This window comes from Bombyx mori, chromosome 17, assembly GCF_030269925.1.
Source record: "Bombyx mori chromosome 17, ASM3026992v2".
Lineage (NCBI taxonomy): Eukaryota > Metazoa > Arthropoda > Insecta > Lepidoptera > Bombycidae > Bombyx > Bombyx mori.
The window spans coordinates 5182869-5209096 of record NC_085123.1 but is presented as its reverse complement, the minus strand read 5'-3'; the positions used below and the strand labels follow the sequence as shown (position 1 = coordinate 5209096).

At 36.4% G+C, this 26228-nt stretch overlaps 1 protein-coding gene and 1 long non-coding RNA gene across 3 annotated transcripts in view; both read right to left on the bottom strand.

Moving 5' to 3' along the window:
* Positions 1 to 14144, bottom strand: part of LOC101746005 (UNC93-like protein MFSD11) — a 39688-nt gene extending 25544 nt beyond the window's left edge. The window contains exons 1-2 of one of the 2 annotated variants that reach the window (XM_038016784.2): positions 13913 to 14144; positions 4986 to 5155 (exon numbers count right to left, since the gene is read on the bottom strand). In XM_038016784.2, coding sequence (XP_037872712.1) covers positions 4986 to 5155; positions 13913 to 13999 — 257 coding nt within the window. In that variant the 5' untranslated portion in view covers positions 14000 to 14144. Of the gene's footprint in view, positions 1 to 4289; positions 4394 to 4985; positions 5156 to 13912 lie in introns of those variants that run through there. The other variant, XM_038016785.2, reaches the window with a different exon arrangement.
* Positions 14145 to 16570: 2426 nt separating this feature from the next.
* On the bottom strand, positions 16571 to 21170 carry LOC134200425 (uncharacterized). The gene is made up of 2 exons (XR_009975346.1): positions 20292 to 21170; positions 16571 to 16766 (listed from the first exon to the last, which is right to left on the bottom strand). It is a non-coding gene; the product is annotated as an uncharacterized LOC134200425 (long non-coding RNA).
* Between the last annotated feature and the right edge of the window lie 5058 nt (positions 21171 to 26228).

Genomic DNA, 26228 nt, shown 5'->3' with positions numbered 1-26228 from the left:
TATATTAAAAAATACACAATAGTTAGCACAATATCCAAATGTCGAGGAACGTACTTTAATCGTGAACACTTTTTTTTTTTTTTTTGTGTTATCCATTTACGGATACCCGGTCGAGGGGGGTAACGGACCGGGTTATGTCAGACTCCGGCACCTCCTGAGAGGAAGAAGGGGAGAAGAGAAGGGCCGAGGTCCTTCACCTTCCCCAATTTCTCACAAGAGACTACGCCTTGAAAAAGGCGCGCGAAGCACTTGCCCCGCAGAACGACTACCGACTAAGCCCTATCGAGCTCCACCACTCTGACTACACGAAACTTACGGTACCGCGGTGCGCGCTTTTTTTTCCTACCTATTCTAGTAGCCGCGAGGGGCTATTCTAGATTCACCGAACTAGTAGGTGAGCTCACGGGGCTCAAACCGGGAGTGTTGCTAACACTGGCACTAGCAAGAGCAGTGCTTCGCAGAATCGGGTGGGTCGGAAAGGCGACCCACTAAGAAGATCCGGCGATTTACTCGTCGAGCCCTTCGTCGCAAGCGACGGGTTCGGCGAGGACGATGACCGGAAACGAACACTGTATAGTATTTGAAAAGTAAGAAACAATAAAATAACAACAATAAACGTTAGATTAAACCATAAAAGTAGTTTTAATTGTGTCTATGACGCGCTAAAACTGTATAATCTTAGATTTTTCGTATTAACAATTCTAATGTGAATCAATAAGACTTTCAGACAAAATATCATTAACAGTAGCACTTCTCATTTGTCTATTTCCGATAAAATATATGGTTGATGATTTATTCGACACTGGAAGCAAAAATTCATTATTTTTCGTTGACATTAGAGCCCACTTGATAGTAGGCGGCGACCGTTACTCAGAAGCAAAAAGTACCGCTAACCTCAAGAACAATCCTCCCGGTAATTGAATAAATAGTACTATAATTTCTCGCGATCATCTCTGTAGGTGCTGATGTTAGTATAGGGTTATGAGTAAAGCAAACAAACTTGTTTTTTTTTATTATCGTTTTCTTGTGTTCAAAAACCAACTGCAAGCAGAAATTGGCCCTTGAACGATGAAGCCTTACGAAAAACATCCATTCATTGAAGCCTAAGGACGGACATCTATTGACCGGTGGTAAACTATTGTATGCAATTTGTTTTGACTGCAAGTTTCACTGCAACTTTACTGGTGGTAGGACCTGTTGTGAGTTCGCGCGGGTAAGTACCACCACCCTGCCTATTTCTGCCGTGAAGCATTAATGCGTTTCGGTTTGAAGGGTGGGGCAGTCGTTGTAACTATACTTGAGACCTTAGAATTTATATCTCAAGGTGTGTGGCGTATTTATGTTTTAGATGTCTATGGGCTCCAGTAACCACTTAACAGGTGAGCTGTGAGCTCGTCCACCCATCTAAGCAATAAAAAATAAAAAAAAATATTGACAACCCTATTTTTACGCGGTTCGGATTGAACCGGATTCAATTTTTGGAAATGTGAAACTGTGCCTTTCGAAACACATTTCGTATCGTCCATAATGGTTTTTATATCCAATTTCTTCCAAAAGTTCACTTCGTTTCGTGCTATAGAAATTCACAAATTTTATAATATTCTTGTTTTAAAACTAAACAGTAATATGCTATTAATTTTAAAAGAAATTCATAAATGTAAAACGAACAAGCTGAAAGAGCATTCCAAAATCAGTAACATGTTATGTATGAGACCCTCCTTTTTTCCTAACTATGCTGATAGCTTTGAAAGGTTATTTCAGCTTCTCCTTGACGTTTAGGTGAGCTCACGGGGCTCCAACCGGGAGTGTTGTTAACATTGGCCCTAGCAAGAGCAGTACTTCACAGAATCTACCACCGGTACGGAAACGCGACCCACTGAGAAGATCCGGTGAGAAACTCAGTGGGCTGTGTCTATGGGCTATGGGTTAATTCACTCGTCGAGCCCTTCGTCGCTAGCGACGGGTTCGACGAGGACCGGAAGACCCTCCTATTGGGTGGTGTTTGATTTGAAAAAGTAATACATACTTTACACAGTGGTGCATAAACATGCTATTAAAAAATGGAAAGATACACTGGAAAGTGAATTATTACGCTAGAAATCAACTAAGAATAGAAACCGCAGTTTGTGAAGTTTCGTAATTGTATTCGCATGAATGTGATAATATTTTAATACACGGTTACCGCTTCGAATAAGGTATGAAAGTGTATTTTCTAATTCCACATATCTAGTACTACCACATTTAACCACGTTATATTTAATGGTCCGTTATTTATTGGGACACATCAAGGTAAGTACATCACAATTTAAGGCATTTGTATTTCGAATTAATAAGCGCTGGCTATGTTTTTATTTTTATTTATTGCTTATATAGGTGAACGACCTCGTGCAACTTCAGACAACATGTTATAAATGACGCCACCCGCGTTGGGAAATCTACTCTGTCATATCATAATCTACACTAATACCGCTCATCGTTCTCATCGAACCCGTCACTTGCGACGAAGGGCTTGGCGAGTAAATTAACCCACAGACAGAGCTCACTGAGTTTCTCGCCGGATCTTCTCAGCGGGTCGCCTTTCGGATCCGTTGGTAGATTCTGCGAAGCACTGCTCTTGCTAGGTTTAGTGTTAGCAACGTCGTCAGCTTTGAGCCCCGTGAGCTCACCTACTTGTTAGGTTACGCTAACATAGCCTCTCAAGGCTATCAGTTAGGTTGGGAAAAAAATACACTAATATTATTATATACATAAATGTAAACATTTTTATGTTTGAATATTTGTTATCCGACCACGCAAAAATGGTTGATCCGATTTGGATGAAATTTCGCACAAAGTTGCCTTAAAACCTAAACGAACAGGATAGTTTTATCGTGGTTAATAATGTACATGCAAGCAACTTCATTCTTTCTGAATTAGAAACGCGAGTGACAGGTTGGGTTATGAAAAACTTAAAAAACAAAACTTTTGATAACGTCTACTGAAAATATTTTGAAATTTTAAATTTCAAATTTATAAAGACGAATACTATCAAACAAAGGGGTTTAGAAGAGAAAACCAGAAAGTACAACCTTATCGAAAACTTTTAAATCGAATATTACGACATAAGAAATAAAAGTTTAAGCAACGTAAGCGTAAGATATGGTACATAAGATTACTTTGTTGTAAAAGATGAGCAAAACCAAAGTGATATTTAAATTTTAAGTGCCAATAAAAATCTACGAAGCAACAACAGGCAACAACTTGCTGTACTTTGGCATAATTGGCCAAAGGAACTATGGACCTATTTGGCCATAAACAATTGTTTGACTACAATCAAACTACTCATGGACTCAAATCAACACAATATCATTAGAAAATTACTAAAATGGCGTCAATAGCTAGCTATAATAATCTTTATGATTTTATTTCAACAAATCGATACATTGACAAAGCCTTGTCCTACTCTACGAATTTCAATGCAGAAACTTGTTTGTTGTACAAAACATATAATATCTTTAGATAAGACTTAGTTAAAACAACAATTATTACTCAAACTCCCCGCCCGGAGTGGTTGTTTATTGTGAATCAAGAAATACTTTCTGATACGTACTTTCAAGTTATCACAATACTTCTGTAAGCTGTTACTAATCATTATTTGACTTTGTTTTGGTCGATTTGCTCTTCAAGCATGCAACAAGCAAATGATGTGGATTTTATTTTTATATTTGTCAGCATTTGTTTGGCATGCATGAGCATGAAAGAGGAGTGCGGCAGAGATGTGAATGTTGAGATGGATTTAGGGAGTGACAAGAGTTGACAAGATGAGGAATGAGGAATCAGAGGAAGTGTGAAAGTAGCCCCGGGAATTAACAAATTAAGAGCGGACGGCTAGCGTGGTATGGACATGTGATGCGTAGAGAGAAGATGCATGTGACTAGGAGATTTATGGAAATAGTAGTGCAAGGTATAGAGGGAAGAGGTCGATCGAAGAAGACATGATGGAGTGTGTGGATGACGATATGAGAGAGAGAGAGAGAGAGAAAAGTGAGTGTTGAGATGACGGCTGATAGAAGAGAATGGAAGAGCTGTGCCGACCCCACTAGTAGGATCAGGTGGAGAAAGAGAAGAAGACGAGTGATATTAAAAATATTAAACAGTAACAACATATATTACAATGCGCTGTAGCCCAAATCTATAGATTTGACACGATTTATTGACTTAACGGACATCAATATGAGTGGTAAAATCAAATAAAATTGAACCACTATATTGATCAGTACAAAAAGGTTTATTGACATTAGCTTACTTACTCCTGATACAGCATTAATTTTTTAACCGTTCTCGAAAAAAAAGTATCTGAACTCGAATTCACAATAAAACGCACATCGATGAATACTAAAACGCACATATCACTATCCGTCAAATTGACAACACTGCCAACCTACAGAAAGAATTTAGGGGAATTCCCTAGGCATAACTTTTGAATTTCTCTCAACTGAGTTGTCATGATTAAAGTGGGGTTGCAACCAGTCATCTTTATTTTGAAAATGGGAGAAATTTCCAAAAGTTCAGTTCGACCGAGATTTCTGGTAAGGATTCGAGGGCCCCCTGAGCTTGAGGGCCCCGGAGCACTGCCCCGCCTAGCCCCTAGGTAGCTACGCCACTGTGAGTACTATTAGGTGTATTATCATTACTTCATTACCTCATATCTCCGAACAATGAACAATACATACTGCACCCGTATCTGTTACAATAATAGGATCATCTATTATCTATTTGCGAAAGTTTGTTTTCTACGCGAGTACTTACATCTAGGCTAATATTTGGTCTGTGAATTTCGAGTGTAAATTATATTAATTGAGTATTATTACGTGTGTTATGATTACTTCACTACCTCATATCTCAAGACAATGAACAATACATACTGCACCCGTATCTGTTACAATAATAGGATCATCTATTACACTATTTGCGTAAGTTTGTTTTCTACGTGAGTAGGTACTTACAAATATGTGACGGCCCCGATAAGCATTGCCCCTCTTGGACCCGTAATCGTAATAGCCGATGGTGCCAACCAGTTGCAAATTGCGAGAGTAGCGTAGATAATGGCGAGCGATGTGTACCCATCTCCGGTGAAGGAACTGTCGTCTTGCGTAATACTGTCGAGTATAGTTTTCTGTGAACAACGAAAACAGATTAGATATAGTGTTAGGTCAAACACGAAACCTTGGAACCATTTCGTGTGAAAGATCAAGGAAAACGCCGCTATACACGTTCATAATGTGACATTATTGTTTTTGCATTTGCGGATTTAAGCTCAAAAGAGAAACGCGATTTCAAAATGCCGCCTTATATGAACAATACAGGATTTCGCATTTAAAGATTGCTAAATTATTGACCGTTGTCCACCAATTTCTTAATTTATTTGAAAGATTCAGTCGTAAATAAAATGTATACAACATAACTTTGATTATTCAAAAGATATAAACAAAATTATTATCACGTAGGATGCGTTAAATTTTATATTCATAAAGTAATTCTTTTAAATTCAGTGCCTTTTTTTTGTTATATTATAGAACTCTGGTAATAAAAAAAGGATATTAAATGAATTTTGAAGTCGTGGCCTAAAGGATAAGATGTCCGGTGCATTCGTGTTGAGTGATTCACCGGTGTTCGAATCCCAGGCGGGTACCAATTTTTCTATTGAAATACGTACTCAACAAATGTTCACGATTGACTTCCACAGTAAAGGAATAACATCGTGTAATAAAAATCTAACCCGAAAAATTTCAATTTGCGTAATTACTGGTGGTAGGACCTCTTATGAGTCCGCGCGGGTGGGTACCAGCACCCTGCCCATTTCTACCGTGACGCAGTAATGCGTTTCGGTTTGAAGGGTGGGGCAGCCGTTGTAACTTTACTTGAGATCTTAGAACTTATATCTCAAGCTGGGTGGCGCATTTACGTTGTGAATGTCTATGGGCTCCAGTAGCCACTTAGCACCGGGTGCGCTGTGAGCTCGTCCACTCATCTAAGACATAAAAAAAAACAACGACTAAGAGCTATCAGAGTTTACCTCATTATCACGACTACGGTATGCATGATCACATCTTCGATATACGGGCTCTGCGCTTGCTAGGTATCTATCTACATATCTATCGATCGCGACATGTCATTGAAATAAACCCTTGAAAAAAATATATATCTGAATGTTCAATCTGTTTGACCTAAATCGAAAAAAGATCTAATAATACAAATTAATCCTTGAGTTTATCTTGTATGAAGAAGTAACAAGAAAGACATTGTACGTACAAAAGGTTTAGATAAAAATGTATTCTTTTAGATTCATGTAGGTATTTGAACGTTAAACTTTTGTTTTGCTTCCAAAATATTGGTATTGCTGACTATACTCGTAGGTCAATACCTATGTATAAAAATGTTAATAAGCCACAATATGCTCTGGTACATAGGTCTATGTGCAATTAATTTCTCTAAAGTGCTTCGTATATTTGACGATTTTGTAGATTGAGATTATTCTTATTTATTAAGTTATACTATTCTAAATTGATAAAAAATTTATGTATAGGAATTTATGTTATAAATCCATTCAGAAATGACCTTGTAACGAAACATGGCGGAGGGGATACTCGTTTAACTAGTCTGACATTTTAATACGTTTTGGGGTTAATAGCTCCTACAAATATATCGAATAAATCCATATAGAGAACTATATAGATATATGTAATTTCATTGAAAAAAAAATGTTTTTCTTCTAGTGGAACAGTATTTATTTCAATAGCTTTGATATTAAATATTGGTACGCCATAGTAGAGAAAGAATAACAATTGAAGAATTTTAATACGACAAGTGCAAGGGACAACATTGTAAGTTACTTTTAGCTACATTATGATTTACAATGTTATTCCCTGCACGTGTAGAATAAACAGATACTCAAACCTATTAGCTGATTAACAACTGGACTGGCCATGCCGTGAAGCAGTAATGCGTTTCGGTTTGAAGGGCGGGGCAGCCGTTGTACTTTTTTTTTTTTTTTTTTTTTTTATTGCCTTTGTAGGCAGACGAGCGTACGGCCCACCTGATGGTAAGTGGTTACCGTCACCCATGGACTTCAGCAATGCCAAGCTTAACTATACTGAGACCTTAGAACTTATATCTCAAGGTGGGTAGCGCATTTACGTGGTAGATGGCTATGGGCTCCAGTAACCACTTAACACCAGGTGGGCTGTAAGCTCGTCTATCCATCAAGGCAATAAAAAAAGAGCAATATGTCAGAGAGACGATCATCTGTAATCCATATTCATCTCAAATATATGTTCTAAATACATTCAGCTCTTACTTAAAATAGCTTAAAATTTAGATATTAGTGAACTGTATAAAATTACACCATGGATTACTGCCGTGAGTCTTTAAAATTCCATTTCATTAATATACTATATATGTAAATACAAGTTCATTAAGCACCATTTGTTAGTGGTGTTCAATAAAGTTTTTTTTTTATTGTAATCTATTATATTGGAATTATTATAAAGAGGAAAGATTTGTTTGTTTGTTTGTTTCGAATAGGCTCCGAAACTACTGGACCGATTTGAAAAATTCTTTTTCCATTAGAAGCCGACATTGTCCCTGATGAACATAGGCTACTTTTTTTAATTTTTTTTTTTTTTTTTTAGTTTCATGTTTGTTTTAATGTTTCCGAAGCGAAGCGAGGGCGGGTCGCTAGTCTATTATATTGGAATAACTTAATAATTTATGGGTGATATGGCAAAAACCCCAAGGAGTAGGTTTAAAAAACAGTCGGCAAGAATTATTTCAGAGGGATTTCGGGGTAATTTACGAGAATGAAACTGTTCTACTTCTGCTACGAAGCAGACGAAAGAGTCTAAAAAATGTAAGAGGTTATCCTGAGTGGTTTGAGAAATATTGCTTTTTATTTTTTAATCGAAAGGAACCATCGTTCTTTTTTCCCCTATGTATTATCTGGTAGCCTAAAGGGCTATTCTGGTTTTTCGCGGATAGGATAGCTTAAAATTCTCTGAGCAAAGTTCAGGGTTAACTTAACATACCGGATATTTCTTGATATATTTTTTTGTCTTTCTGTTCGTTTTTTCGTAAGAGCACCTATCTGGAACCGGTCTTCTAATGTTGATGAAAATCTTAAACCTAAGAATATCGATTTGTTATTTCGGATTTTTAAGAATGTTTCTTTATTTTGTTTTTATTACTTGGAACTTTTATAGCTTTTTTTATTGCACGCCCTACCTGATGTTAAGTGGTTACCGGAGGACATAGACATCAACAACGTAAATGTCGCCGCCCATTTTGAAGCTTGAGTTTTAAGGTCTCGTTTTTTTTTTCAGTGCAACGGCTGCCGCATGCTTCAAACCGAAACCTATTACTGCTTCACGGCAGAAATAGGCAGGGTGGTGGTACCTACCCGTGCGGACTCATCACCAGTAAAATTGTCCGATTGCCTTTGCGATAATCACATCGAATAATACGAGGGCGGCACTGAAAATTTCGGGAATTAACGAAGTGACACAACATTACTATTTAAAAATGTATTTATTGCTTTTCTAAGTATTCTCCGCGAAATTTGACACATTTTTTCATACAATGGAACCAATCACTGAAGCAACCATTCCATTCGGAAGTTGGGGTCTCCAAAATGGCCGTTTTGTAGGTGTCCACAGCTTCTTCAGGTGATGAAAATCTCTGTCCACGCAATTTATTCTTTATTTTAGGGAAAGTATAGAAATCATTAGGGCTTAGGTCGGGGCTGTACGGCGGATGGTCTAATAATTCTATGTTTTCTTGCTCTAAAAACTCTTTTGTTCTGTGCGCGGTGTGAGAACTCGCATTGTCGTGATGGAGGATGATGCGGCGGTTGCAGTTCTCTTTACGGAGTTCAGAAACGACCTGTGGCAAACAAATGCTAGCATACCATTCTGCATTAACCGTTCTTTGTCCCTCAAGAGGAATAGTCATAACATGGCCGGTTTTGGACACAAACGTGGCCACCACTTTTTTTGCAACACTCCGTGAACGAACAATTTTTGTTGGCTTTAACTCATTTTCGAACACCCAAACTCGTGACTGGTTTTTTGTTTCGGGTTCGTACGCGTATATCCAGGATTCGTCACCTGATACAATGTTGTATACAGGATTTGAGGATCCTGCGTGGAATCTTTCGAGAGTTCTGACGCACCAAGTAACGCGAGCCGCTTTTTGCTCTTCACAGAGCGAATGCGGTATCCATCGGGAAAACAACTTTTTTACACCTAATTGTTCATGCAAGATTATTTGTATTTGACTCATGCCAATGTCTAAAGTTGCCTGAATTTCGCGGTATGTCACATGTCGATCTTCCTCAATCAGCTTACGCACAGCATCAACGTTTTCTTGGGTGACTGCAGTTTTTCGACGACCTTGACGGGGATCATCACTGAGCTTGACACGTCCACGTTGAAACTCAGCAAACCAGCGATAAATTGTGGTTTTGGATGGGGCTTCATCACCAAATGCAGAAATCATCCGGTCAACACACTGTTTTTGTGTTAAACCACTTCGAAAGTCATAATAAATCATCGCTCTTGAATTTTCTCGAGTCAATTCCATTTTCTCAACGACTAAACAAGTTTGACAAAACCTCGTGACAAGACCGAGAATCTTTTTTTAAATAAATAAATGGTATTTGATTTTTAAAACCAAGGAGTTTTTAATTAAAAAGATTTTAATATGACAGGAACAGTGGAAATATTCCATTCCCGATACTTTTAGTGCAGCCTAGTATAACTCAACAGTGCACACCCTTTAAATTTAATTTAGACTGTAAAAAAGGGCATTACATAAAAAAAAAGACGTGAACAAAAATATGTAATGATAATTCAAAGGTTTGTGATTCAATCAGATTTCTTAGACTGATTAAAATGTTAAGGCGTTGCCTACATAATACCTCTCATTAACTGTAGTTAATGAATTGTGTACGATAATTGAATAACTGCTCTTTACTTGTAATGTTATTAAGAAAAAAAATCTAATAAATTTGAATTTTATTAAGAACTAGCTGACCCGGCAGACTTCGTAGTGCCTCAATCCTCAATCGATAAATAAAAGACCTAAACTTTTGTATAATATAAACTTAAAACAAACAAAAGGAATCCGTCCGACGGGGGACACATCAAAGCAAAAACAAAATTCTTATTTTTATTTATTTCCGAGCATTTTCATATTTATCTACGTTTTAAACCTTCTCTGGACCTCCACAAATAATTCAAGAACAAAGTTAGCAAATCGGTCCAGCCGTTCTCGAGTTTTAGCGAGACTAACGAACAGCAATTCATTTATATATATATATATATATATATACAGATTTCTCTCGATTGCGATTCTGAAACACACTTGATTTATACACACTCACTCATTTACATTAAGTAAGTTCAATTACCTAAATTATATTTAGAGACAGTGTTGTGTAAGTGCGAATCATTTATAACCGGACACAGATATTTCATTTTTTTTTCCGTTCGTTACATAATTTTTAAAACTGCACACCGGCACGTAGCCTTTAAACTGGTTAATTTCAATGTACCACTTTGCTGCATTACAATAAATTGTGTCCAATGTACTCGATCGTAAATAACATAAACATGATAATAAAATTTATCTCTGACACACTTTTATACGTAAGAGAAAACGCATATAAATAAATCGTGATCTTAAGGAAACTGATAAAGGGGATTGATATGAAGTTAATTGACAAATGCAATGGTATGAATGTATGTAATGGAAGTTCAAGTTTGTTTCTTTTTTCCGACATATTTGCTGGTAGCCTAAAGGGCTATTTCAACTTCGCGCGTACTTATTTTCGTGGACTACGAGAAAGCCTTTGACTCTATCGAGATTCCAGAACTAACCAGGTGGTCAGTTCTGGAATCCTTACAGCGATGCCAGATAGACTATCGCTATATCGAGGTGTTGAAAAGTCTTATCGAAGCCACGACGATGACCGTACAAATCCAGGATTGCCAGTCTAGACCTATCAAGCTGCAGCGGGGTGTCCGACAGGGAGATGTTATATCTCCGAAACTGTTCACCGCTGCACTTGAAGATGTCTTCAAGACGCTGGACTGGAAAACATGTAGAATCAACGTCAACGGAGAGTACATGTCACACCTTCGATTTGCCGATGACATAGTCTTAATATCGGAATCGCTGGAGGACCTCCGTCGTATGCTCAACGATCTCAATGCTGCTTCCCGATGCGTGGGACTGCGCATGAACCTTGACAAGACGAAAGTCATGTTCGATGATAAAATCGTCCCGGGCCAAGTTACCATCTCGAATGCAGTCGTTGAAGAGGTAAAAGACTTTGTCTACCTCGGTCAGGCTATCCAGCTTGACCGGGGTAACTTCAATACAGAGATTGAGAGACGCATACGACTGGGTTGGTCGGCATTTGGGAAATTCCGTGCAATCCTCACCTCGCAAATTCCTCAATGCCTGAAGAAAAAAGTATTTAACCATTCGCGCGTTCTCCCCGCGATGACCTATGGCACGGAAACCTGGACACTCACGGCAGGGCTGGCCCATAAGTTAAGAGTCGCACAGCGGGCGATGAAGAGAGCTAGGCTCGGTATTTCTCTAAGAGACAAAATCCGGAACGAAGAAATTCGACGGAGAACCAAAGTCGACGACATAGCTCTCAAAGTTAGCAGGCTGAAGTGGCAATGGGCCGGTCACATCTGTCGAGCCAGCGACGTCAGGTGGGGGAGGAAAGTCCTCGAATGGAGGCCACGGATGGGTACCAGGAGCGTGGGGCGTCCTCCAACCAGGTGGACTGACGACTTAGTGCGCACGGCGGGAAGTCGTTGGATGCGGAAGGCGGAGGACCGCATTATGTGGAAGGCATTGGGGAAGGCCTATGTCCAGCAGTAGGCAGATTAAGGCTGATGATGATGATGATGCGGACGTTGCGGTGATCTCACAGGTTCAACCTGAAAGTTTGCGAACGCCAACCCGAATAAGAGCAGTGCTTTGCAGAATCTACCACCGGATCGCTATTGCGACTGAGAAGATCCAGCGAGAAACTCTAGGCTCTCTAGGGCTCTCTCTAAGGCTGTGTCTATGGTTTAGAAGTTTACGTAATAAGAACACGAAGTAAGAAATTCAGCGGATCGCGTTTCCGATCCGGGACCGGTGTTAGCAGCAACTCCAATTTGAGCCCCGAAAGCTCACCTACACGCTAGGCTAGGGTAACGCTGATATAGCTTCTCTAGGCCATCAACATAGGTAAGAAAAAAGATCAATGTCCATATATTTTAACCAATTTTAAAAAGGTTGTTCTTAATTCGACTGGCTTTTTTTTGTGTTACATCAGGGTATCATATTTTCTAGATTTTTTTATTGCCCGTGTAGGCGGCAGACCAGCATACGGCCCACCTGATGGTGAGTGGTTACCATCGCCCGTAGACTTTAGCAATGCCAGGGGCAGAGCCAAGCCGCTGCCTACAAAAGCTAATTTTATATTTATATTAGGTAAGCTAATTTTGATGATTTATTTGAATGCTGGTGCTTCTGTGGCCCAATTAATTTTTTTTAACAAGATCTGATCAGCAGTTTATAAACTATATAAATAAGCATTTAATGGATATGAAATTGACGACATTGATGATATTCTAATTTTATTTTGTTGATGTCAATTATATTGTTTTTGTTATCGTTTTGTATTAAGTATCTGTTTTTTTTTTTAAGAGATTTCTAATGAATATCTGCCAAGCAACTGTCCACCATTACTTAAAAATAGCCTAGCTATCTACATATATATTTTTTTGTTTAATAGTATAGATTACCACAAACAAGGATTTTAATTTTAATTCTTTTTAACATGTAGATGAAGCTTTATTGGTGTCATTGAATTTCAACAGATTTATTTACATTTCTAATGTGAATAAAGGAAAGGCGCTGACCAAATACAGCAAATGTAAAATCAATAAAAAATTTAGAGCATCTGTTTGTGTTTATTTTCAGTTGGCTTTCTTAGAAATGACACTACATTTATTTCGAACATTTGAAAAAATGTTAACGATTACACAGTGATAATAGCTATTTGAATATGTCTAGATCATAAAATATTATTTTATTATCAAAGTAAGTTGTTATGTTTTGAAGAGTGTACCAATGTATGCCTTAAGGTCTACTTAGTTTTTTTTGACGTGGGTGATTATTTTTTGCCTGTTGACCTCTACAGCCCCTTCAGGGCAGGAATACATTATATAAAAAATTTCATTAAAATAAATAATGTACAAAAGGGACTATGGGAGTTGAGTTAGTACTTTAGGAAGGTGTTGAGGAGCTGGTGTTGCATTGTGTACATCTTTTAATTAATAGACAAGAATGTCATAATTTAGATCTTCTGACTTCAATTATATGTTATATTCAAATTGAAGGGTATCATTATGATAACAAGTTCTATGATTAGCTAGTGTTACCAGAATCTATAAACACCACATCATAACACAGCTGCCCCTCTGAAGAGGGTTGCAATCTTGGTTTTTTTTTTAATTAGAAGCCATTTTAGAATTTATTTTTTATACTATCATTTATCAATATCAGATGAAAAAGTAGTAAAATTGGGATCATCAAATCATTCTTTGTTATCTGTGGAATTTAACAAGTAAAGAAATATTAACATCTGCTCTTTGGTAAGATTTACATGAAAGAATGTATCACATTTAATTTAAGACTAATTTTTCCAAACACACTAAATATTATGAAAACTTTCATTGTTGCCTGTTTATATAGTCATATCTCAATTACACATTTAAATTTTAACCAATCGCATCAAATCACTTGGAATTCAAATAGGTGAATGATAGTAAAATTACTTGAAAAAAGTTTGTTACAATAATCTTACCTCAATATTTCCCATTGTTTGAAATGCAGTAAACACAAACATAAAACCGAATCCTAATATAATAACATTTACGAATTTTCGATCCATTTTAACAACGATATTTAAAATATTAAAATAAAATTTTAGACGTTCAAACACTACAGTTACTTCAGCTGTACTGAGAAAGTGAGAACTACACTTTAATGTTTTCTGTTATTGGTGTGATATTTGTATATGTACATATTACGTACGCTCCCTTCACTCAAGTCCGCTTGTAGTAAAGTTGTTTATTGTTTTGGATATTGAATTTTCATGCTGAATTATGTTCTATACATTCCGTCCGTATTATCTGTGCATTCCATATTATTGTGTTATTCTCTGAACAGAGCAGCATAACTAAAGCATAACCGTAATAACCCGTACTTCGGGTATAAGTACCGTAATTCTTAAACATCAACTGAGCTAAACTTTCCTTTAGAGTCCGTAGATTTGGAAGTTCTCAATTTTTTTTTTTTGTAGATAGTACTCATAAATAGAAAGCTTTTTGCAAAGTTTCAAGTTGCGGAAACTCAAGGTTTACGAGATATAATTTTTTAAAGTTCCCTTAAAAATCGTCAAGGTAGACGTCACAGTTGACGTTTCACGATCCGTTTACGGTAAACGTGTATTTTACTAAATTTTATGTCATGTTTTTACCGAAATATATTTTATTATTTTAATATATTCACATAGTAAATTTGTTGTAATTAATGTGCACAGTAATTGTTGCTGTAATAAGCAATTACATTGACTTTTTTACACAAAAAGTAACAAAGTTTTGTTTACACTGTGGAACGGAACGTGAAATGGCGAATTTTTTTATAGCGTATTTTTATCTGGCTGTAATAAAATGTACCGGTAAAATGGGGCGATTAGGGATTGAAAGGCGAATCGGGACAAAATCGGGAAAATCTTTCGACGCTCAATATAAGTTTTATATTCGTTGCAAAATCTTCCATTTTTTTGTAGTTTAATAGTAGAATGTTGAAAGTTCACAAAACAACTCTGAATATGCATGATAATAGCTGCTAACTTATAAAAAATCGCGTTTCAAATTAACTTCCTGTGGTGGTAATTATTTTAGTGCTAGAAACTTTGCTCTCTTTTATTTATTTGATAATAATAGAAGACGACTATGATTTATAAACGTTATTTAGTGTTTGAACCAGCATATATATTAAAGGTAAGTCTCAGTTGTTATTGGTTTTAATGTATTTGATTAAATAAAAATACATGTAAAAATCTGTTGTTTTTAGGGATATTGGGGACGTCTTAGGTACAAATAACAACGAAAAAGGGGTCAATTGGAATGAGAATACGTGAAATGGAAACGACCTAAGTATAAATAGGTACAGGTTTGTAGGGTTGTCTATGTAGTTATAACAATATTTTTTTTATTTGTTGGTAAAAATTTGGTTTATTCGAAGCGAAATTGGGAATAAGTCTTTAGTTGAAATAGATAAGCAATTTAATATAAGTAAGTCGATTTTGCAGAGACATGTAACAAGATCAATGAAATCTCAAGGTGGACAAAAATGTCTAAGTAATACATAATACAATATTTAATATTTGTTCAGAGTGGGGGTATTCATCTGATTAATCCATGGAATAACCGACACACCTAATCTCTTAACCCAGATAGAAATATCAGCCCCTAAGTACTTACCAAGAACGGAGAAATATAAACCGTTTCTAAGAAACCCCACTATATATGTATAAATATATATATATTTTGTTGTTACTGCACTGTCGATTGCACCTATAATTGAGGTGATGTCTGCCATGTATTTTTGTCAGTTTTTCAATTTTTTTTATTGATGATCACTTTGTTGGTGCATCTAAATAAATAAATAAATTAAAACTATATATAAAAATAAAATTAGTGCCAACCCTAGCAAATTTCTCATTTCGTCCCAATTAACCGCAATTTTCGGGTAAATAGGGATTACACCTATTTTTGCATTTTTTGCTTAAACTGGAATGCTACTTGCATAATTTTAAATTAGACAACAAAGATGCCCCCAAGACTCAATCATTTTGATCCTGATATAGCATTATATACATCAACAACTACCTTAAAATTGCTCATAAAGTTGGAATTTGTCCCTAATCGCCCCATTTTACGGTATGTAAATGTGTAAAACCATAAAAATAAAAAATTTAGTCATTAACTTTTGAGAATATTTATCCCAAAATTGGATATATGTACGAAATAAAGGGTCATTGAACAAGATTTGGTTGCTTTTCTTATAAGGTTTTTGAATGACTCAATCTTTCACTTTCTCAGTCAGACCATACAACAGTCATGATTATTTTCGCCCTATGCCATTTTCTCTCGCTTTGATTTGTAACAGAAAAAAAAGTGCGTGCGTACAAAGTTAAGGCGTTGCCTACATAATACCTCTCATTAACTGTAGTTAATGAATTGTGTACGATAATTGAATAACTGCTCTTTACTTGTAATGTTATTAAGAAAAAAAATCTAATAAATTTGAATTTTATTAAGAACTAGCTGACCCGGCAGACTTCGTAGTGCCTCAATCCTCAATCGATAAATAAAAGACCTAAACTTTTGTATAATATAAACTTAAAACAAACAAAAGGAATCCGTCCGACGGGGGACACATCAAAGCAAAAACAAAATTCTTATTTTTATTTATTTCCGAGCATTTTCATATTTATCTACGTTTTAAACCTTCTCTGGACCTCCACAAATAATTCAAGAACAAAGTTAGCAAATCGGTCCAGCCGTTCTCGAGTTTTAGCGAGACTAACGAACAGCAATTCATTTATATATATATATATATATATATACAGATTTCTCTCGATTGCGATTCTGAAACACACTTGATTTATACACACTCACTCATTTACATTAAGTAAGTTCAATTACCTAAATTATATTTAGAGACAGTGTTGTGTAAGTGCGAATCATTTATAACCGGACACAGATATTTCATTTTTTTTTCCGTTCGTTACATAATTTTTAAAACTGCACACCGGCACGTAGCCTTTAAACTGGTTAATTTCAATGTACCACTTTGCTGCATTACAATAAATTGTGTCCAATGTACTCGATCGTAAATAACATAAACATGATAATAAAATTTATCTCTGACACACTTTTATACGTAAGAGAAAACGCATATAAATAAATCGTGATCTTAAGGAAACTGATAAAGGGGATTGATATGAAGTTAATTGACAAATGCAATGGTATGAATGTATGTAATGGAAGTTCAAGTTTGTTTCTTTTTTCCGACATATTTGCTGGTAGCCTAAAGGGCTATTTCAACTTCGCGCGTACTTATTTTCGTGGACTACGAGAAAGCCTTTGACTCTATCGAGATTCCAGAACTAACCAGGTGGTCAGTTCTGGAATCCTTACAGCGATGCCAGATAGACTATCGCTATATCGAGGTGTTGAAAAGTCTTATCGAAGCCACGACGATGACCGTACAAATCCAGGATTGCCAGTCTAGACCTATCAAGCTGCAGCGGGGTGTCCGACAGGGAGATGTTATATCTCCGAAACTGTTCACCGCTGCACTTGAAGATGTCTTCAAGACGCTGGACTGGAAAACATGTAGAATCAACGTCAACGGAGAGTACATGTCACACCTTCGATTTGCCGATGACATAGTCTTAATATCGGAATCGCTGGAGGACCTCCGTCGTATGCTCAACGATCTCAATGCTGCTTCCCGATGCGTGGGACTGCGCATGAACCTTGACAAGACGAAAGTCATGTTCGATGATAAAATCGTCCCGGGCCAAGTTACCATCTCGAATGCAGTCGTTGAAGAGGTAAAAGACTTTGTCTACCTCGGTCAGGCTATCCAGCTTGACCGGGGTAACTTCAATACAGAGATTGAGAGACGCATACGACTGGGTTGGTCGGCATTTGGGAAATTCCGTGCAATCCTCACCTCGCAAATTCCTCAATGCCTGAAGAAAAAAGTATTTAACCATTCGCGCGTTCTCCCCGCGATGACCTATGGCACGGAAACCTGGACACTCACGGCAGGGCTGGCCCATAAGTTAAGAGTCGCACAGCGGGCGATGAAGAGAGCTAGGCTCGGTATTTCTCTAAGAGACAAAATCCGGAACGAAGAAATTCGACGGAGAACCAAAGTCGACGACATAGCTCTCAAAGTTAGCAGGCTGAAGTGGCAATGGGCCGGTCACATCTGTCGAGCCAGCGACGTCAGGTGGGGGAGGAAAGTCCTCGAATGGAGGCCACGGATGGGTACCAGGAGCGTGGGGCGTCCTCCAACCAGGTGGACTGACGACTTAGTGCGCACGGCGGGAAGTCGTTGGATGCGGAAGGCGGAGGACCGCATTATGTGGAAGGCATTGGGGAAGGCCTATGTCCAGCAGTAGGCAGATTAAGGCTGATGATGATGATGATGCGGACGTTGCGGTGATCTCACAGGTTCAACCTGAAAGTTTGCGAACGCCAACCCGAATAAGAGCAGTGCTTTGCAGAATCTACCACCGGATCGCTATTGCGACTGAGAAGATCCAGCGAGAAACTCTAGGCTCTCTAGGGCTCTCTCTAAGGCTGTGTCTATGGTTTAGAAGTTTACGTAATAAGAACACGAAGTAAGAAATTCAGCGGATCGCGTTTCCGATCCGGGACCGGTGTTAGCAGCAACTCCAATTTGAGCCCCGAAAGCTCACCTACACGCTAGGCTAGGGTAACGCTGATATAGCTTCTCTAGGCCATCAACATAGGTAAGAAAAAAGATCAATGTCCATATATTTTAACCAATTTTAAAAAGGTTGTTCTTAATTCGACTGGCTTTTTTTTGTGTTACATCAGGGTATCATATTTTCTAGATTTTTTTATTGCCCGTGTAGGCGGCAGACCAGCATACGGCCCACCTGATGGTGAGTGGTTACCATCGCCCGTAGACTTTAGCAATGCCAGGGGCAGAGCCAAGCCGCTGCCTACAAAAGCTAATTTTATATTTATATTAGGTAAGCTAATTTTGATGATTTATTTGAATGCTGGTGCTTCTGTGGCCCAATTAATTTTTTTTAACAAGATCTGATCAGCAGTTTATAAACTATATAAATAAGCATTTAATGGATATGAAATTGACGACATTGATGATATTCTAATTTTATTTTGTTGATGTCAATTATATTGTTTTTGTTATCGTTTTGTATTAAGTATCTGTTTTTTTTTTTAAGAGATTTCTAATGAATATCTGCCAAGCAACTGTCCACCATTACTTAAAAATAGCCTAGCTATCTACATATATATTTTTTTGTTTAATAGTATAGATTACCACAAACAAGGATTTTAATTTTAATTCTTTTTAACATGTAGATGAAGCTTTATTGGTGTCATTGAATTTCAACAGATTTATTTACATTTCTAATGTGAATAAAGGAAAGGCGCTGACCAAATACAGCAAATGTAAAATCAATAAAAAATTTAGAGCATCTGTTTGTGTTTATTTTCAGTTGGCTTTCTTAGAAATGACACTACATTTATTTCGAACATTTGAAAAAATGTTAACGATTACACAGTGATAATAGCTATTTGAATATGTCTAGATCATAAAATATTATTTTATTATCAAAGTAAGTTGTTATGTTTTGAAGAGTGTACCAATGTATGCCTTAAGGTCTACTTAGTTTTTTTTGACGTGGGTGATTATTTTTTGCCTGTTGACCTCTACAGCCCCTTCAGGGCAGGAATACATTATATAAAAAATTTCATTAAAATAAATAATGTACAAAAGGGACTATGGGAGTTGAGTTAGTACTTTAGGAAGGTGTTGAGGAGCTGGTGTTGCATTGTGTACATCTTTTAATTAATAGACAAGAATGTCATAATTTAGATCTTCTGACTTCAATTATATGTTATATTCAAATTGAAGGGTATCATTATGATAACAAGTTCTATGATTAGCTAGTGTTACCAGAATCTATAAACACCACATCATAACACAGCTGCCCCTCTGAAGAGGGTTGCAATCTTGGTTTTTTTTTTAATTAGAAGCCATTTTAGAATTTATTTTTTATACTATCATTTATCAATATCAGATGAAAAAGTAGTAAAATTGGGATCATCAAATCATTCTTTGTTATCTGTGGAATTTAACAAGTAAAGAAATATTAACATCTGCTCTTTGGTAAGATTTACATGAAAGAATGTATCACATTTAATTTAAGACTAATTTTTCCAAACACACTAAATATTATGAAAACTTTCATTGTTGCCTGTTTATATAGTCATATCTCAATTACACATTTAAATTTTAACCAATCGCATCAAATCACTTGGAATTCAAATAGGTGAATGATAGTAAAATTACTTGAAAAAAGTTTGTTACAATAATCTTACCTCAATATTTCCCATTGTTTGAAATGCAGTAAACACAAACATAAAACCGAATCCTAATATAATAACATTTACGAATTTTCGATCCATTTTAACAACGATATTTAAAATATTAAAATAAAATTTTAGACGTCCAAACACTACAGTTACTTCAGCTGTACTGAGAAAGTGAGAACTACACTTTAATGTTTTCTGTTATTGGTGTGATATTTGTATATGTACATATTACGTACGCTCCCTTCACTCAAGTCCGCTTGTAGTAAAGTTGTTTATTGTTTTGGATATTGAATTTTCATGCTGAATTATGTTCTATACATTCCGTCCGTATTATCTGTGCATTCCATATTATTGTGTTATTCTCTGAACAGAGCAGCATAACTAAAGCATAACCGTAATAACCCGTACTTCGGGTATAAGTACCGTAATTCTTAAACATCAACTGAGCTAAACTTTCCTTTAGAGTCCGTAGATTTGGAAGTTCTCAATTTTTTTTTTTTTGTAGATAGTACTCATAAATAGAAAGCTTTTTGCAAAGTTTCAAGTTGCGGAAACTCAAGGTTTACGAGATATAATTTTTTAAAGTTCCCTTAAAAATCGTCAAGGTAGACGTCACAGTTGACGTTTCACGATCCGTTTACGGTAAACGTGTATTTTACTAAATTTTATGTCATGTTTTTACCGAAATATATTTTATTATTTTAATATATTCACATAGTAAATTTGTTGTAATTAATGTGCACAGTAATTGTTGCTGTAATAAGCAATTACATTGACTTTTTTACACAAAAAGTAACAAAGTTTTGTTTACACTGTGGAACGGAACGTGAAATGGCGAATTTTTTTATAGCGTATTTTTATCTGGCTGTAATAAAATGTACCGGTAAAATGGGGCGATTAGGGATTGAAAGGCGAATCGGGACAAAACCGGGAAAATCTTTCGACGCTCAATATAAGTTTTATATTCGTTGCAAAATCTTCCATTTTTTTGTAGTTTAATAGTAGAATGTTGAAAGTTCACAAAACAACTCTGAATATGCATGATAATAGCTGCTAACTTATAAAAAATCGCGTTTCAAATTAACTTCCTGTGGTGGTAATTATTTTAGTGCTAGAAACTTTGCTCTCTTTTATTTATTTGATAATAATAGAAGACGACTATGATTTATAAACGTTATTTAGTGTTTGAACCAGCATATATATTAAAGGTAAGTCTCAGTTGTTATTGGTTTTAATGTATTTGATTAAATAAAAATACATGTAAAAATCTGTTGTTTTTAGGGATATTGGGGACGTCTTAGGTACAAATAACAACGAAAAAGGGGTCAATTGGAATGAGAATACGTGAAATGGAAACGACCTAAGTATAAATAGGTACAGGTTTGTAGGGTTGTCTATGTAGTTATAACAATATTTTTTTTATTTGTTGGTAAAAATTTGGTTTATTCGAAGCGAAATTGGGAATAAGTCTTTAGTTGAAATAGATAAGCAATTTAATATAAGTAAGTCGATTTTGCAGAGACATGTAACAAGATCAATGAAATCTCAAGGTGGACAAAAATGTCTAAGTAATACATAATACAATATTTAATATTTGTTCAGAGTGGGGGTATTCATCTGATTAATCCATGGAATAACCGACACACCTAATCTCTTAACCCAGATAGAAATATCAGCCCCTAAGTACTTACCAAGAACGGAGAAATATAAACCGTTTCTAAGAAACCCCACTATATATGTATAAATATATATATATTTTGTTGTTACTGCACTGTCGATTGCACCTATAATTGAGGTGATGTCTGCCATGTATTTTTGTCAGTTTTTCAATTTTTTTTATTGATGATCACTTTGTTGGTGCATCTAAATAAATAAATAAATTAAAACTATATATAAAAATAAAATTAGTGCCAACCCTAGCAAATTTCTCATTTCGTCCCAATTAACCGCAATTTTCGGGTAAATAGGGATTACACCTATTTTTGCATTTTTTGCTTAAACTGGAATGCTACTTGCATAATTTTAAATTAGACAACAAAGATGCCCCCAAGACTCAATCATTTTGATCCTGATATAGCATTATATACATCAACAACTACCTTAAAATTGCTCATAAAGTTGGAATTTGTCCCTAATCGCCCCATTTTACGGTATGTAAATGTGTAAAACCATAAAAATAAAAAATTTAGTCATTAACTTTTGAGAATATTTATCCCAAAATTGGATATATGTACGAAATAAAGGGTCATTGAACAAGATTTGGTTGCTTTTCTTATAAGGTTTTTGAATGACTCAATCTTTCACTTTCTCAGTCAGACCATACAACAGTCATGATTATTTTCGCCCTATGCCATTTTCTCTCGCTTTGATTTGTAACAGAAAAAAAAGTGCGTGCGTACAAAGTACACATATCAGAAATGAAACTTTTTTGGCGAACTAATTTATAAATCTTGCTTCTTCTTCTTCTTTTAGATAATTTGGCTCCAACGCCTTTGGCATTGATTTTGCCAATGTCAAAGTATTTACAAAAATAACAGGTGCTTAGAGAGGGAAAAAATTACTAAATCTAAATACAAGTAAATTTGGTCGGTATTTCCATACGCGAATCTGTGGTTTTAAGAACAGCACAAACAAATATATGTTAGACTAACTACTTTAGAGATAAATATTATTAGCAGATAAAAATTTACACAGAATATTTACATGTTTAGAATAGACTAAAGTTAATAAACAATTAATATTAATAGGTCGGGGAATGTCATTGGGAAGGATATCATAAAGAGGGGATACGATATTGGGGCAGTCGAAGAAAATGTGATCCAGGGTACCCTCATCTAATCCACACTCACAAAGAGAATGGTCACGGACTCTAATTTTGGCAAGAAAAACAGGGGAGCAAACATGGCCAAGTCTAAGACGGATTATAGCTGAGACAATTTTTTTAGGAAGATGGCAGTGGGAGGAAAACCAAGGCTTAGAGGGCAGGGTCGGTTGCAAGTTACCATAATGCTTACCTACTGACTGACGAGAAATCTGCCAGCTTTCATTCCAAGATTGAAGCATATCAGATTTTGCCAGAGAATGTAAATCTCGAGTAAAAATTTTGTTATACTTGTTACAGCCCATAACAACAGCCTCCTTGGCACAGGAGTCAGCAAGCTCATTCCCACAAATTCCGCTATGACTTGGGATCCAGACGAGAGTGACATCAAGTCCGGAGCAGTGACATTGAAAAAGAGTTTCTTTAATTTTTAATATAATTTCAAAATTGACTTTTGAATGCGATGGAAATTTAGTTATGTCTTGAAGACAACTTAAGGAGTCCGAAAAAATTACCGATTTACTTAGACCGCGGGTTTTAATAAAAAGAGCTGCTTCTAAAAGAGCAACAGCTTCACCAGAGTACACAGAAGAAGTCTGAGGGAGTTTGTATTTTAGGGAGATTTTAAACTTGGGGATCCATACCGCAGCACCTACAGGACCATTTTGGGATAGTTTAGATGCATCAGTGAATAGGTGATAATGATTAGGCCATTGTAGTTGTACTATGTTCTGAAATTGTAAATTTGCTACTGGGGAGTCTTTATGGATCCCAATATTCAAGAAGGTAGTGGGACGAAATAAAAGACAGTCAAAAGAGAAATGAAAGAGGGGGAATTTATCATATTGAAAAATTGGAGAAGCTAAATTTTGCAGTTTCTTATACGAGTTGACAAGAGGAGGTACAGATTTATGACGCCAGTATCTAGAGGTTTCGGTCAGTTGAGCAAGTTGGGAAAGTAGAGCTAAAAGGGGGTGGTTTGAGAGAGAAATTACTTTGTAGAAAAATCTATCAGCTAGAAACTGTCTACGCAAGGCTAAAGGAGGTTCAAAACATTCAACTTGTAGGGCATTTATAGGGGAAGATTTCATGGCGCCAGAGATGATTCTGAGGCATTTTGATTGAATACGATTTAGTTTTGTAAGTGCCATTTTATTACAAGGCTCCAAAACAAAGCAACCATAGTCAAAGTGACTTCTAATTAAAGCATTATAAAGAAGCTTCTGGCTGTAAGGATGTGAACCCCACTTAACACCGGAGAGTGCGCGTAGAACATTGATGCTCTTCTCAACTTTATTGCAGATATAGTTTAAATGGTGAACACCGGAGAGTTTAGAATCCAAGAGAATGCCCAAAAACTTAACTTTACTCAAGACTGGAATAGATTGGTTACAAATTTCAATATTTATTTCAGGGATAACTCTCTTACGGGAGAAAGCAACCGCAGAACATTTAGGGATGGACAGGGATAAGCAGTGATCATTCAACCAAGAATTCAGGTTAAACAAAGCAGAATTTAGACAATTACAAGCTTGTGAGAAAGAATTAGATATGGTATAGAGGGCAATATCGTCAGCATATTGGAGGATACGGCAAAAACGGTTCACAGTAGTATCTAAAATAGCAGTGTAAATATTATAAAGCAGAGGACTGAGAACAGAACCCTGAGGTAGACCTTTCCAGGTTCGATGAGAAGAATTTTCACCTAAGATGCGAACTATAATAGATCTGTCATAAAACAAATTGAAGATAAAATTCACAATTCTAGGAGGCATATTCAGGTTAATAAGTTTTTGTCTAAGTAAATGAAGGTCGACATTGTCGTATGCAGAGGAAATATCTAGAAAAACTGCTATAACATGACGATTTTGAGAGAATGCAACACGAATATCTGAAGTGAGGAGGCTCAGGCTGTCCAATGTTCCGTAACCTCGTCTAAAGCCAAACTGACTATTAGGGAGAATAGACCTGTTTTCAACTATCCATTCTAGACGATTTTTTATCAAATGTTCCATAATTTTAGCTAGCACACTCGAGAGAGCAATAGGTCTATATGAACAAGATTGAGCTGGATCCTTGCCTGGTTTTAGAATTGGGATTATCAATTGAGTTTTCCATGAGGCTGGAATAGAACTGGAGAGAAATATATGATTTAAAAGGTTTAGAAAGATTTTTTTAGAAGAGTCAGATAATTTTTTTATAAAAGAGTACGGGAAGCCATCTATACCTGGGGCTGAATCTCGGAGGTTGTCAAGAACACAGCATAGTTCTGCAAATGAGAAGCTGGAATTCATGGGGTCATTAGAGGCGGAGGAGGGAATTAAGGGACAAGGTTTAAAAGGCACAAAGGGTGGGCAGAGTTTGGAGATAAAATCAGGAAGCCAAGACAAGGAATTAGAATTAATATTATTATCAGATTGTGATTTACGAAATGCTTTTATTTTTTTCCATATCAAGGAGGCAGGAGTTCTTGGGGAGAGAGACTCGCAAAAATTACGCCAAGCAAGAGATTTCTTTTGTCGCAAAAATCTTTTAGAGATGGCCGAAATTTTCTGAAATTCTAGGAAATTCTCTAAAGAGAGAATTTTAGAAAATTCAGACTCAGCCTCCTTGCGTTTTTGGACTATTTGGGAGCATTCAGCATCCCACCATGCTGGTGAGGGAATTTTATTTGAAGCTGAATTCTTTAAGGGAATGGTTAGTTCGGCAGCGGAGGATAAAATGGAACAAAATTCTAGGTACAAAAATAGAGTATTTTCATCATTTGCATCAGGAAGAGATTCAAGATTATTTTGAACTAAAGATGAATACTTTTGCCAGTCGGCCTTGTTAAGTCTGAATTTCAAAAGGGGTTCATATGGAATTGAAGATGGGATGGAAGAATCGGCTAGAGTTAGTAATATTGGAAGATGATCACTGCCATGGGAGTTGGACAGAACAGACCAAGAAATCGAGTTAACTAAAGAGGGAGAGGACAAGGACAGGTCTGGGGCACTTGGACTTTGGGATGGGGATACTCTACGGGTGGGAGTTCCATCATTAAGTAGACACAAATTTAATTCATCAAGTTTATCAAGAAATAATGAGGAATTTGAGTCACATAACTCAGAACCCCACATTGT